This window comes from Ochotona curzoniae, unplaced genomic scaffold (assembly GCF_017591425.1).
Source record: "Ochotona curzoniae isolate NIBS_2020 unplaced genomic scaffold, NIBS_Ocur_1.0 contig_3520, whole genome shotgun sequence".
NCBI classification, from domain to species: Eukaryota; Metazoa; Chordata; class Mammalia; order Lagomorpha; family Ochotonidae; genus Ochotona; species Ochotona curzoniae.
In genome coordinates this window covers 24,589,558-24,603,931 of record NW_024465894.1, presented here as the reverse complement: position 1 = coordinate 24,603,931, position 14,374 = coordinate 24,589,558, and the positions used below count along the sequence as shown (strand labels likewise).

Here is a 14,374-nt window from a genome sequence, read left to right as displayed (position 1 = left end):
ATTTGAAGTAAAATGATGCACAAATTCAAGGTATTGCTTACTTTTTTATTTGTAACTAGCTTTTATTTTATGCCTAGAAAAATACATGGGGTGTTTAGGACTTATGTGCTGGGCACTTTGCTACTTTACTGATAGTAACATAATCCCGACAAAGCAAGCACAATGATTCTGTACTTTTTTATGTTTTATTCAGCAATAAGACCATAATTTTTCATATTTGAGAAGTATGAAAAATTTGTCGAGTTTTAAAAGCTGAATACGTGTAGCGTTGGAGCAAGGCACATACAAGACTGGCCAAAGGGCGTACAATGCACTTTGGTTCTTTGTTGAACAACAAAAAAAAAATTCATGGCAACAAAACGTGATGTTTTTTTTCTTTTTAAACCAAGTAATAGCTCACAAATTCAGTAGGAAGCTAGAAATAAATGTTACATTACAAGTTTATCATGTAATATCTGGAAAATTGTGACAGTAATGGGCAGTATTCTTGATCATTCTAAAAGTAAATTGAATATTTATGTACAGTGTTAAAACATTTCACATAAACCAGATCTAAATTTGATTTCTAATGTTTATTTTTCTTTCAAATTCTCATTTCTTTAAAATACTACTTTCTCTGTATTGTTGAGGGGACTCACTTGATTACATTGTTACCTTTTTGTTACACATTAGATTTGACCTTGACTTTGTCATGAAAATGTCATGAACACTCACAATTTTGTTTTCAGAATTCAGTTTTCAGAAACCAGGATGTTATAGACAAAACCAAAATGCTATTCTGGTGTTTGTATTCATTACACTATACAAGCCTAAGTTCTCATGTTTTCCAAAGTACACGTCTCCCCCCTTACTTAGAAGCACACTCGCGCTGTTTTGGTGAAGTCCCGTCATCTCAAAGCCTTGTTGACACAGCTTTAATGACAGACTCCATGCTTCTTTTATGCCTGCTGAGGTATTCAGTTCTGCAGATACTCATAACTTCCCTAAGGATATTTAATTTGCCTGTAGCAAAAACGGAGATATGCAGCAAGTTTGATATTGCCCATTACTTCACGCATTTTGATTTATTGAATATCACTGGGATAATACAAATTTAACTGGAACATTATTTCATACCTATTTTTTTGAGATTTACTTTTTCTTACTCAGCCATCCAGCCAGTTGGTTTTTTTTTTACATTTTATTAATACCAAAGTGAAAAATGGCCTGTGCTTATACTACAAGGATCTCATGTGAACGCAGTCCTGATTGTTCAACACAGCAAGAAATTCACTTTCACAGTCAACAAGTCATTTTACTCAGTAGAACACAAAGTAAATGGTTTATAACTTCAATATTTGCAAGGAAAATACAGTACAAATTACTAAAAAATACTAAAATATAGAATTGTATTCAGGCATCTCTACTACATCAATCGCAGCAGTAACCTGAAATTTGAAACTTTTAATAAAAAGTTCTTAAATATAAATTATATGGCAAATGTACAGTACATTGCTTTTTTTTTTTCCAGTCCATTTTTCCAGTGTTTCGCAGTAGAACAGGGTCCCTACCAGCACATCACTTAGGTTTCAAAACCCTGAAGCACAGTGTGCTGTGAATCCTCCAGCATCATGAGTGTGAGTGATCGGAGTCTGGGATACCACTGTCTCTGTAGCTTCGGTTACTACTGCTTTCACTGTGATTGTTTTTGTACAGATTCATTCCATTAGGAGGAAAAATGGTGTGTATTACAAACTCCTCCTTTGAGATGGGTTCATTGCTTATGGGTAACATCTGAAAAGAAGTCTCCCTGATCTCCAGGATAGAGTTGTCCTTCTTCGTGCCTGCCTCTGCATAGTCATCCTTTCTTCTCCTCCCCTTGCTGTACGCACAGTTCCTTGAGAACAGCAATCCATTCCTATGGACATACCAACACACTAAAGCCAGCAGGGCAATGGTCACCAGGGCCACAGCTCCTCCAATGATGGCAGCCAAAGGTAAATTGGGGTTTTTGTAAGGTTCTTTCTCTTGCTCTCGATTGAGGGTGGTTGTAGGGTTGTACATTCGAAGGGGTGCTGTTTCTGTCTCAATGCAAACAGGATTTTCATCAAATAGGTAGAGGTTACTGGTTTCCATGGGAACCATGCATACTCTATATGGTGAATCAGGCTCCAAGGCTGTGACCAAATATTCACTGCGTTCACCTGTTACAATTGTTTCAGTTATAGATCCAAACGCTGGGCTATGACCCAGTTTAAGCCAGCTGAGTCTTAAAGCAGTCATAGGTAGAGCAAGTTTCCAAGAAATATGAATTGTGTCAGGGGTGACTGACTTCACAGTAATTGTAATTGTTTTTCTTGAGGGACTCCCTGTAGTTCGCTGATCCTTAGGAAGCTTGGGATTCTTAGCATCCGCTTGTTTGGTCACTGGAGCTGGCCACTGTCCTTGAGCTGGATACACTGTGTTAGGTATTGCAGTGGTTATCTGAATGGTGCTCACAATCCCACTGTCCTTACAGTCAAACAGTTCTGCATTGAGGTCCTTGATAGCCATCCCACGGACTTTTTCTGGAGCTTGGCACATGAGCCCACGCACATTGACCTTCACAGGTAATGACTGTAACCAGTCACGGACCCATTTCATCTTGCACCCACAATACCAGGGATTGTTGCGAAGGATCAGCTGGGTTATATTGTCCAAATCATCAAAGATACCCTGAGGCAAATTACTTAGGTTATTGTTTGACATGTCAAGTCTATAGAGCTGCCTTAGATAAGAAAAAGCATTCGGGGGCACCCGGTTGATGTGGTTATCTTGGAGGTAAAGCTTCCTCAGGTTTGTGCCTGGAAGGTTAACTGGTGCAGCAGTCAAGGAGTTTCGCACCAGTGATAGTTCAGTTAAGTTTACAAGGTTGAAGAAAACTTTGTCACCTAAACCATGGTTGTTCAACAGGTTTCCATCTAAAACCAGGCGCTTTAGGCTAGTGAGACCTTGAAGAGATGGTGACGAAATAGTGGATATGCGATTATCATCCAGCCGTAGTTCTTCAATAGTCCGGGGCAAGCCCCAGGGAATTGTGCTAAGATGGTTCCGAGACAGGAAAAGCAGACGGAGATAGTTGCTGTCGCGGAATGCTCCCTCTTCGATGCTAACAGCAGAGACAGAGTTATCATCTAAGTGTAATTCCTCCAGATAGGGAATTTTTGAAAGCGAATCATAAGTGATAGTTCTAATGTTATTTTCTTGTAAGTGTAACTCTTTGACATACTTTGGGAGGTTGGTAGGAAATTCATCTAAACTGTTATGGTATAGGTAGATTCTTTCTACTTTCAACAAGTTTTTCAGATCTGAAGGAATCCCAGCGTTATTTATTTGGTTGTTCTGAAGGTACAGAGTTGTAGCATCCTCTGGTATTCCTGTTGGAATGGATGTCAGGAAGCGATCGTTACAGTAAATGAAACCCGCATCACATCGACACACAGATGGGCAGGATTTAGTTGTAGCTGATAGAGGTGCCACTTGAAGGAACAGTCCAATTTTAGTCCCTAGGAGGAAGATGCTCCAGGCTGGGCTGATCATGGTCAAAGTGTCGAGGTCTTTAACACAAGGTAGCTTCTGTCAGTTCAGAGCCCTAATTGGATGGAAGGGGAGAAAAAAGATAAGAAGTAAGAAATAAGCAGATTCAGCATATTGAAGTCATTTAAAAGATATGGAAGCGAAAACATCCATAATCATTTTAAGTATACCAATTTCTTTTGGTAGGGACATACTTTTGGGCTTACTTCTAGCTACACAATGATAAACACAATCATAAAATCCCTTTGTCTTGAATGTTTCCAGAATATAAATTTAAAAAAATCCATGTTCTATATTAATTTAATTTTGAAATGTCAAGTTTAAAGTTTTACTGTCTGATCTGCAAGTTTTTATTTGTACTTGACATAGCTATTTTGACAAGCCATTGAACCAGCTAAACAAATTCAGTAGTTTCATAATATTAATAATTGATACATAGGAATATTATTTATTGCATTTTAAAATAATGTTACTTAAAAACAGATTCTTAGGTTTACTTTTCATTTTAGGTAAATGATTATGCAGAAGAAATGTACAGTACATCTATTCTCTTAGATTTTGATATTTCAGTAAAACCAATCATTTCCTAGAAGATACAGCACCGGTTATTTACTGTTATTATGAATACCATACATTGTTTAGAAGGGACTTCTAGCAATATAACAAGAAGTCTTTCACTTACTTTAAGGAAAGAATTATATAGCTAATACCTGTAGCTAATCTAAATGGAAAATTCCATTTCTGGCTAAGTTTTCTTCTGTTTTCATTTTGTGTATGTTTCATACCACATGGTTTAATAACTTAATTCACATTTTCATTATTTTCTACTTCACATCATATTTTCACAGTGCATTCATCTTCAATTGCTAACCTAGAACATGATTCAACTTTCCCCACGGCTGGAGAATTATTGATTTATACCATTGTACTGTGTAATATAATCTCTTCTGTACTTTTAGGTATTAGCCTTTAAGCGTTTAGGCATGAAAATAAAATACTTTAATATTTTTCCTACCTTATTGAAGGATGAGTAAATTTTGCGTGGGTGAAAGTCCAATGCACATGTATTATGTTCCTGGTGAGGGGCTGGGAGTTGTAAACTCTCCTTTAGTCCTTGGAAACGCTCTTCACTGTTTATTCACTGTTGTCAATGAACATTGCAGCTGTGGTTCAGCATGGTGGGCAAGCTCATTAAAGAGGGGGGTCAGAAACAATTCAGCTTCCTGTTACCATGTAGGACACATGGCTTCCTATGTTTTGTTTGTTTTTGTTTTTTGTTTTCCTTTCTGATAGTTTCTGTGTTCCTTTTGTGTAGCTTAATTCCCTTAGTGGAAATCGCCCTCTTTGAAATTCTTACTGGCTCTTCTGGGTGATGTGGTCAGAGACAGTAACGTCAGATCCTCATGAAGAAAGTCATTCATGATGCTAAGGCCTGTATAGTAATCGTTTTTGTTTTTGTTTTTTTTTTCAGTCAGTTACTCCCTACCTTTATTCCCATCCAGGATTATCCAAGTATAAGCTTTGTACAGTAGCTACATCCTGAGGTATGATTACCTGCTGTGAAATAGCTATTTCCAGCTTTTGCTTCTGTAGCTTTCTCAGTTTCGGATGCAGTCACGTCACACAAGAGCAAGAATTCTCTTTTTAGAGGCAAAGGAAACAAATATTCTTCATGGAGCAAAAAGGAAGCATACTAAATTTCTTTTATTTTTCTCTTCCTTAAAATATACTGGGACTGAGCATCTCCTGTGAAGGTAAAAGATTTTAATGAACTATTAATAATAATAAACTTTAACATATTGCAGAAATTTCCTAGAGATTTAACTTCTGGTTTTTTTTTTTTCCTTTAAGCAACTGATCTTTCATCATAGTAGAAAGGAATAGGCTGACTTCTTTATTTCTTTAAATATAAAACAGGGACTTGAGATTGCCTTCAAACATGTATGAACTAAGAGTTGATTCTTAATGTTATATTGAAATAAACATAGAAAAGTCAATAAGCCCTTCTATTTCTTTCAAATTCAGATAAATATCTAAAAGCTTAGTCTTAAATTTAGGCATAAAATGAAAAAAAAAAGGTTTAAAGAGGTTGTGTCAAAAAAAAAGTGAGCAAATAAACAGTGATGTTTGGTATAAATGCCATGTAAACTTTTCTAGACATTTCAGAACTTGCCTTTACGCTGTCACGTAGTATACAATTAAGGTAGTTAAAAAGACTTTGCTTTATTAGCTGTTCTTTTGATTTATTAAGTGCCCTAATCCTTGCTCCAGGTCTGTTTTCCTGGATGTAGAATGTGGACACGATCCCTGTCATTTTTATGGCTTTATATCCAAGTACTACCTGGTCATCTTTAGGCAGTTCGGTGTCCTTGCTGCACGTTGGCAAAAAAGTTGGGAATCGAATTAGTTTTTCGAGAGAATACTATTATAATTTTCTTTAAGCACTCTAAACTTGAAAAATATGCAATTGAGGTTAGAGAGGACATTATTATAATGCTCACATAGAGGGCATATAAAGAACTTCATGGGGCATTTATTTCTTTCCAAAGTAAAAGGCATGGTCATGCTGACTTCTAGTTCAGCAGGAAGGCTTTAATTTTAATGAAGAGACCAGGGATTTTAATGCTGACTTCTTTGTCTATCATCTAATATTCAGGTTCCTTAGGAGCTTAAGAAGGTAAATCATGTTAGTGTAGTTTAGGTAGGGTCACCTGTTCAGGTGCTTTTTGCAGAGAACATCTGAGTGTCACGGAAATTTCGAACACTGAAATTAAGGTCTGCAGGTAGAGGCAATTTGCTTCTCTCCCAGTTACTACATAGTATCCAACAAGGGTAGCAGCTGTTCTAGAATTTAAACACTCCTCTGAAAATGTGGGTTAAACAGGTACAATTTGAATTTCTGCTTCTCCGAAAAGTTTGGTTCTGTTACTTTGCAGCCCCTCATACCTATGCTGCTAGAGATTGTATTAACAGAAAGAAACTCAAAAAAATTACAAATGCATGTTATTATTTACAGAACTTAAAACACAAAAATATCAGCTATTCAATAGATGGATAAAACAATCTCTGGTGAGTATTGCAAAGTGCCCACAGAAGAAAGTTTAAAGGATTTATTGTTTAGTGTGATGTCTTACTGTAATGTGTTTAGGGTTTTGTTCGTTATTTGTATCTCAGTACTGTGTTCCCTTGAAAACTGTATGTCAAAATGGAACACCAAGCTGTTGAAATCATAATTACAAAGTTAACTTTTAACAGAATCTGTTGTAAGTGTTTTCTAAGATTGAAAATTATCCAACAAAAAATAAGATGGTTAACATACATTTAGAAAATAACTACTTTTGTTAGGTTTCATTAGAAACTAAGTAAAGCATTTATAAAAATGATAAGTGCGAACTTCTGACAATGTTACCAGTAGTCAGACAATTTTTATAATCCAGAAATACCTATGAGGCAGGACACATATAAGCATTAAGATGATCATTCTATTGAGTGGGGATTTCACAATCATTGATCGTTGCCTAAGTTAGGTCAGATCCCAGCATGTGCAAGGTGAGGATCAGATTGGTAACCAGAGGGAAAGTAGCGGTCTTTGTTTTTTTTTTTTTTTCTTGGATCTGAGCTACACATATTTTACCTAATCAGGTTTTAAGAACAAGTATTGGTTTTCACTTTTTTTAACCTAGAGAAAGAAGAAAGAAATCAAAATTGGTGTGGAAAATAAGGTTAACTTGTTTATTTTACCTGCTTTACATTTGTGAAACTGCTTCCTCTGCTGTTTGATATGCAAACTTAGGTTTTTCATTCACACAAAAGTGGTAATAATGTAGGATTATCAGAAAGCTTCAAATCTCATTAGCTTCTTGGAAAATATAATTCTCCTTTCCCCCAAATTGCATTAAAACAAAAGACAAAAACATAAAAGGAGTTTCTAAGGAGAAAAGGATACTCTTTCAGAAATTAAGATTCTGCTCAAAGCTCCTCTCACATGCCTCCTAATCCCTTTACCTAAGCTCAGAACAGTTCCATGCATATTTGATTGTGTTTTATGTCTTCCTCTTCTTTCCCTTTACATTTTAAACCTTGAAGTCCATCAGTTTTTAGGTTTGGTTTTTAGCATATTAAAGGCTGTAAGAATCTGTGCATCAAAACTAGCAGAGCAGGTGCAGTGTCAGCCTCGCCATCATTATGCCCATGCAGACATTGTGCTCGAATGTGAAGGAAAGAATAGTGACCCCCACTGGCACAGAGGCTGTGGCCAGGTTTCCACAACATCGACTCCAGAGCTGTCCTGTCAGCACAGGCTTGAAAGAGGCCATTCCTTCTGAACAAAAAGCTACCATCTTTTAGAAAAAGAAAAAAAAATGTTAATGGAATAACTTGGGGGTAAGGGAACATAAATGAAGACTTGGTTACTTAATGGAATCTCTTGAAATTTTTTTTAAGAGAATAATTATCCAAGTGTGTATGAAACACAAAAACAAGAAAACTATAACCACCTCACTTCTGGAAGTGATTTTTAATAGGATTTCTTCCATTCAGTTTTTTTTTTTGTAAATAACAACGAATTGTGAAGAGTGGAGACTTTTGCATTTATGATATGATCATGAATTTTGAAAAGTCTCCACTTTGTTTCCATAATTCACATAAGAAAACAGGCAAATATGCTATCATTCTCAAGTATTTTGGGAAGGCTGCGATAACTTGAAAAGCTGCATGTGAGTGGAAAGCTGGTAGTGAAATAAAATGAACAACTTGAGCCACTCCACATGTTTATATGATTCCTCCTCTGCTGCTACAGTATTTTGGACGTGGTAATGGCTTGAGTTGAGAAAGTATTTCTCATCTTTTAGGAATATCACTTGGATTAAACTGAAGCTCTGTAGTGGTATAGTGCCACCTTCCTGCGTATTTTCATACCTGCCGTCGACTTAAATTGATTTGACTTGTTTGATCATTATTCATTTTTTATAATGTCAAATATATTTGAGTTTCTTTTTTGATGCTTTACCTTACTGAATAGCTATTTAGGGCCAAGAACTTAAAATGTCCAGAATCTAAAGGTCCCAAAACAGAGTGGTATATGTAGAATTTTTAATCCAAGCTACCTGCATTATTAGACTAATATTTTGTGCTTGAAGAAAAAAAAAACCCCAGGCTTGTGGTTATTTATAGGTAAATTGGGATTTATAGAATCAATCGAAAATATTAAAAAGTAAAATCTTTATGAAGGCTTAATTTGCTACTGCAAAACTCAGCAAGATGAGCAACATGTTAATGAATGCTAAGTCTTTGTAACAGAAACGGTATTTCAAACGCATTACATACATGGTTAAACTGAAAAACTGGAATACATCAGGATAGTTGATAGTGACAGCGAAATGCTTTCTAAGCAGCCTGTCTGGTAGTTAAATTTTCCACGATCATCAGATTTCAGGAAAGTTCCAATTCTTTTGTTTAATGCCAGGCAAGCAGAAGAACCTCTAACTCTGCCCTCGAGAGTCGTCAGGGCTCAAGGGTCTGCTGAGAGGCAGGGAAGCCAGGATGTCTTTTCATATGTGGTTTGATCCAGTATACTTTCCATCTTGAGGAAGCTTTGGTTTCATTTATGGAAAACAGGGGATAGAAGTTCCCATGTATAGGATTGTTTTTACTTTTTTTTATGTTGCTGGTTCTTAGACCCTGGTAGATTTGTGATAAATGAATCTAATTCTACTTCACTTATTTTGGCTTGTGAAGTTCTTAAAACAAAAAGGGCAAACCAGAATGTTGTCTTGAATCATCATGAATTTAACTTCCTTTTATAATATTAAAGCCAGACTAAATTAGAGAAGCACGACTTGTTAGAACGGATCTGATAGTAATTTGGAAGGTGGTGAAGGTGGGTGGCAGCGAGTTTGGTGAGAGAGCCATGCTTTAAGTGTGTGCTGACTTTGGAGCAATTGTAATTAACAGAATGCTTATTTACTGTCACATTCTGAAATTACAGATTTTGAAATTTCTTTTTCACTGTATAATTACAGTTTGCTGTGCTTTCAATTTCTGATATTTGAATTTTCACACACTAACTCAACAAATACTTGAGCCTACTCTGTGGCAAGCCCTTATGCTAGTTGGTGGTGAGATCATTTAAATCATAAAACACATTATTTTCCCATGTCTGTGTCAAGTATTATTGATTGAGAGCAGATGAAAAGCAAAATCAACAATACATAAAATGATCTATCTGCAGTTTAATCGCAGGTTTTAAAAATGATGTCTAATCAACAGTGGTCTGTGGGTTTTCTTTTCAAACTTGTCAGAGTAACTTATGCACATACAAAATGAAAGAATAAAGAACAAAAGCTGTCATTGTCTCATCAACTGAGAGCGTATTCTCCCACCTCCCATGTAGACATGCTCACACCTGGGAGCTGTCTGTCCATTTCTGACATTTGATTTTGGGACAGGAAAGAGATGATGTGCATGTAGGAGGGGGAGGAAGAAAGAAACTTTAATGATTGCTTAAATTACATTTGATTTCTCTCTGCTACAAAAATCTGTTTTCCTCAGAGAGTTTGTTGATAGAAGCATCAAAAATCTGAAAGCTTCTCCCTTACAGAATATAAACATGGCTTTCAAAATTATCCTTTAGTGTGAAATTTAGCCAAAGCTAGTGGTTGGTGTTCATCCGCATTTTGTTTTGAAACTGGAAACTGGTCGCTAAATGCACATACCTATTTTGATTGGTAAAGGAAGAAGATCATTTCAGAAGGCTCTTACAAACCAAGTCTTTGTTGGAAATTGGTTTGTTGGTATTTTTAGTTCATTTTGAAAATTCTGGAGTGTTAGAGAAGCAGAAAAACACACCCTTTTTGCTCAGAAGAGAAAACGCAGTTTTGGAAATGAATATTACTGAGAGATTTACTGTAGAGTTTTTGCCCACTGGGGGGTGGTACACGCTACCAGAACACTGCTTTCAGAAGCTGCAAGTCAGATGTTGGCTGCTGCTGGCCAGTTTTTCTCTGGCTTAATTACAACAAAGCGTCCCGTTGAGAAGAACAGTGAAGGCCTCTGGGGCAAAAGGTGGGGGGTGAAGGGAAGCGGGAAGGAGGGAAGAAGGAGGGTAAAAATTAGAGCCTTTGAAAAACCTATTGAAACCCATTTCCATTGTTGATTTCATTTATGATGGTCTACACAGCATTATCAATAATTATTATGTTTTCTAAATAAACTGGTTTGGATAAAAGAATGCATAAAGGGATGTTTAAGTCAATTCAGTGTTTTTAAGTTAGTTCTCCAATCTTTAATCGCATTCTTTATGAATGTAGCCCACCCACCTCAAGGAAATGGAGAAAAAGTTGAGAATTGACTGAAATAGCAACACGGTTTAAACCAAGTTATTTTTTTAGATGGCCAGAATTAATTTTGGTGTGAACATCAACATCTCCAAATAAAAAAACAAGAAAGAAGAACAATGTATATGATCGTAACACAAGTCTAATACCCTGCTGCTGATTTGTGTAGGTTTCAAAATAATTCAGAAAAAAAAGAGAAAACCCTAGAATGTGTGGCCACACGCACGATGGTTTAAAAAAAAAAAAAAAGAAATCTCTCTTGCACATTTAAAGCTGATAATTGTATTTTTTTTATCTGGAGAGACTGAATGTTCATTAGGGTCTTATGTCCCTGGGCAGGAGATGCTGAGCATAATTGGAGTTTCTATTTGATTGGGCAATATAGTCTAGAGAAGAAACTGGGGTAAAGATAATTAATAGCTTGCTAACAAAGTCTGACAGCCACAAGATTTCAACCAAATTTATTTCATGCTGCTTCATTTAGCTCTGAAAAAGTTTTGATAGAATTGGAGGCTCCTTAATTAACACTTGAAAGCAGAAGATGTAACATACCTTCTATTTTACTGCCACATTTAGTTATGATGAATTTTCATACTGTTTATGTTCTTTTGGTAAAAACTTTATTTTTGCCCAATTATGTACTTCAAAAAACGTTATGGTTAGGAAGCGTTTAGCAGGGCATTTTGAACCTAGCCATAATTGGTTTTTAGAAGGGAAGCGAGCAGAGAAATGAAAAGCCCAATTAATATCTGATAGGTAGTAATCCTGGAATGCCATATTAATGAATAAATTGCTGTATCTCTACTAAAGCTTGGAGTTGATATATTCTGGCAGCACTGCACTTATGAAAAAAAAAACTTAACTCTAAATTTTTAAGTTAAATATATGCAATCATGTTTTTGTAATCCTGTTTTTCATTTCAGGTTAACAAATACATGTATGTATGTATACATGTGAGTCTCCGGGTGTCCTTACACTTTTATTTGAAAACAAGTGGCGTACTTAATTAATCCTCTTCTGATTGATATCTGGCATATTACTTGTAACCTTAATATTTCTGTGGTACTTTTAGTGTTCATTCCTTTTATTGCTCATTTCATCATTTATTTGAGTATCAGTCCCTTCCCATTTTGGATCAGGCATAAACGATTCTACCTGGGAACAGAAAAACCCATTCTCTATGTTTATGCTCTTCAGGATATTCTGATGCAGTTAGGGACAAATGAGAGCTGTTGATTGAAGCACTTTTCTCGTGTCTTTATGTGTTTCAAGCCAATAATGAAACATACATATGTGTTTTAAATCAAGTAGATTTATTAAGAAAATTTAAAATTAAAACCATTGGAGAATTTGGTTCCATGATGGAAAAGTATCAAGGTTATTTTCTTTCCTTTAAAATTCTAGAGAAGTAAATTAGCACAAGCCAGCCCCCACCCAAAATGTTGAGAAAATAGGGGCCTGTTGCATCTTTATCTCTATGCAACCATCTTGTTTCAGACCCAATTTGCTGAAAAAAAAAATTGAGAATATTCATTTAACTACTTTTTGAAAGCTTTGTAGTAGTAAGTGCATGTCTTCCCAAATAGGATTTTCCTGGTTTTAAGTTGCTAGTGAATGGCTGCTCTGCAAACCCCACTAGCTGAGGGAGCCACTTATTAATTAATTAATTTATTTACTTTTTTCTCTCCGGCCCCCGAACCTCACTGCATCTATCAGGGATAGCTTGTAGGGTGAGCTTTGTTAGGTTTTTTTTTTTAAATTTCTGAGTGGACTTGGCCATTTACTATGCGAGTCACATACCACACTTGCCCAAGCAATGGGTTTGGAATTCTACTGGAGAAGGGAATATGGTTTGGAATAGTCTCTCCGTCTTCTGAGTTGAATTTGCTGGTGGAGATTTGCAAGCCTAAAATGCTTGAAACAGCTCAGGCTCAGGCGGGATGGCAGTGCAAGCTTTAAAATCTAGGTGTAGCTGTTAATCCTTCGCAGAGGCTCAGGAGTCTCCGGGAGTAGCTCAGCTCGCTGTGAGCAAGAGCTATGCTTTTCATGTACTGCGCACTCCGGGGCTGAAGGATTATTGATTTTCTTTCATAGTTGTAAAAACAGCAATTGGTGATCATAACGCACATACAGTACACACCAAGTTAGCGAGACCTTTCGTTTTCCTCTTTGAGAAATCTGCTTTGTATTCTTTAATTTTTAAAATTTAACTTTCCAACTTGCTGTTTCCCTTAAGGCTCTTTTCAATCAGCAATTACTCGAAATAGAAAGGAGCAATGTGCCACATTTTAAAATGAAAGGAGATTTTAAGAAACTTCCTGCGTTCGGCTTTACAGTCCAATTTTTTTTTTTTCTTTATTCCTTGCTGGCTTACGTGAATACATGCCGCTCCTATCAGTGACAGAACCAATCCTATCTGGATTCCTCATGGCACCAACTCATTTCTTTCCAGAGTTAAAACCACGCAAACTTTCCGGGACGATCATAAGAAAAACAACAAAACAAAACAAAACATGAAAAACACTTACCAGGAAGATGAGAAAAGGCAATCCTACATACACTGCCGTTATCGCTGTAATTCCATTGACAGTGAATTGGAGTAGCAACCCTCCCCCTTCTCCCAAGCGCTGAGTCCAGTCCACACAAAGCCAGCGGCAGCTGCAGCCCGAGCTTGTCCTGCTTCACGTCACTCCTGCACTGAGGAGTGAGCGAGGGAGAGCATTCCAGTTCACTGCACACAGCCCACCTCCAAGTCTGAAGTTTAAAGCTTCACCTCGCAGTGGTTGAGGAAGGGGGTGATGTCATAGATGGGCAGGACTTAGCCAGGCTCTCGTTCAGTGAGGTAACTGGATAATCAGACAGATGAGCTTTGCAAACGCTAGAGGGGGTGAGAGAAGCCGGAATGAGGCACTCAGCCTGGGGAAGCCAGCATGCCATTTGATTTGTGGGCAACTCTTTGAAATCTCAACATTTTTGAAAGTTTACTACTACAAGGCAGTGGTGGCATAATCAGGAAAAAGATAAGCATACTAGAACAATGTTTATTAGATTGCAATAAGAAAAAAGCATGCTTTTTTATGTTAAGCCATCTGTATTGAAAAGAATTGATGTCATTGCTATTTCTTTTTTTATTATTATTATTGAGTAGTTATAACCATCTTATAATCGTGGAATATGGGGGACAGTAACAATAAGCATGAATCTTTATTTGACAGAAATTCCAAATAAGTAAGCAAATCATTTAGGCCAAGAGAAACAAGAATGTCGAAATATGATTTTAGGAGGTAAAGGATGGTTATAGCTCTTTGTCTATTTCACAAAGTGAAAGTGTGCTTGCTGGGAGCTGGCAGTGTGATGCAGGGGGTTAACCTCCAGGTAGCATCTCACGGAGGAGCACTGGTTCGAGTCCTGTCTGCTCCTGATCCAATCCAGTTCTGTCCTGTTTTGCCTGAGAGACACTTGAGCTGACTGAAGTGCTTGGGCTT

At 36.8% G+C, this 14,374-nt stretch overlaps 2 protein-coding genes across 3 annotated transcripts in view; one reads left to right on the top strand and one right to left on the bottom strand.

Moving 5' to 3' along the window:
- Positions 1 to 14,374, top strand: part of MACROD2 (mono-ADP ribosylhydrolase 2) — a 1,602,185-nt gene that overhangs the window by 198,650 nt on the left and 1,389,161 nt on the right. The window lies entirely within an intron of this gene.
- Positions 1,472 to 13,637, bottom strand: FLRT3 (fibronectin leucine rich transmembrane protein 3). 2 transcript variants are annotated; one of them, XM_040981820.1, is made up of 3 exons: positions 13,418 to 13,637; positions 5,110 to 5,301; positions 1,472 to 3,610 (listed from the first exon to the last, which is right to left on the bottom strand). In XM_040981820.1, the coding sequence occupies exon 3, from the start codon at positions 3,556 to 3,558 to the stop codon at positions 1,609 to 1,611; it is 1,950 nt and encodes a 649-aa protein (XP_040837754.1). In that variant the 5' UTR covers positions 3,559 to 3,610; positions 5,110 to 5,301; positions 13,418 to 13,637; the 3' UTR covers positions 1,472 to 1,608. The 2 variants fall into 2 exon arrangements, with proteins under 2 accessions (XP_040837754.1, XP_040837753.1); XM_040981819.1 differs by lacking the exon at positions 5,110 to 5,301.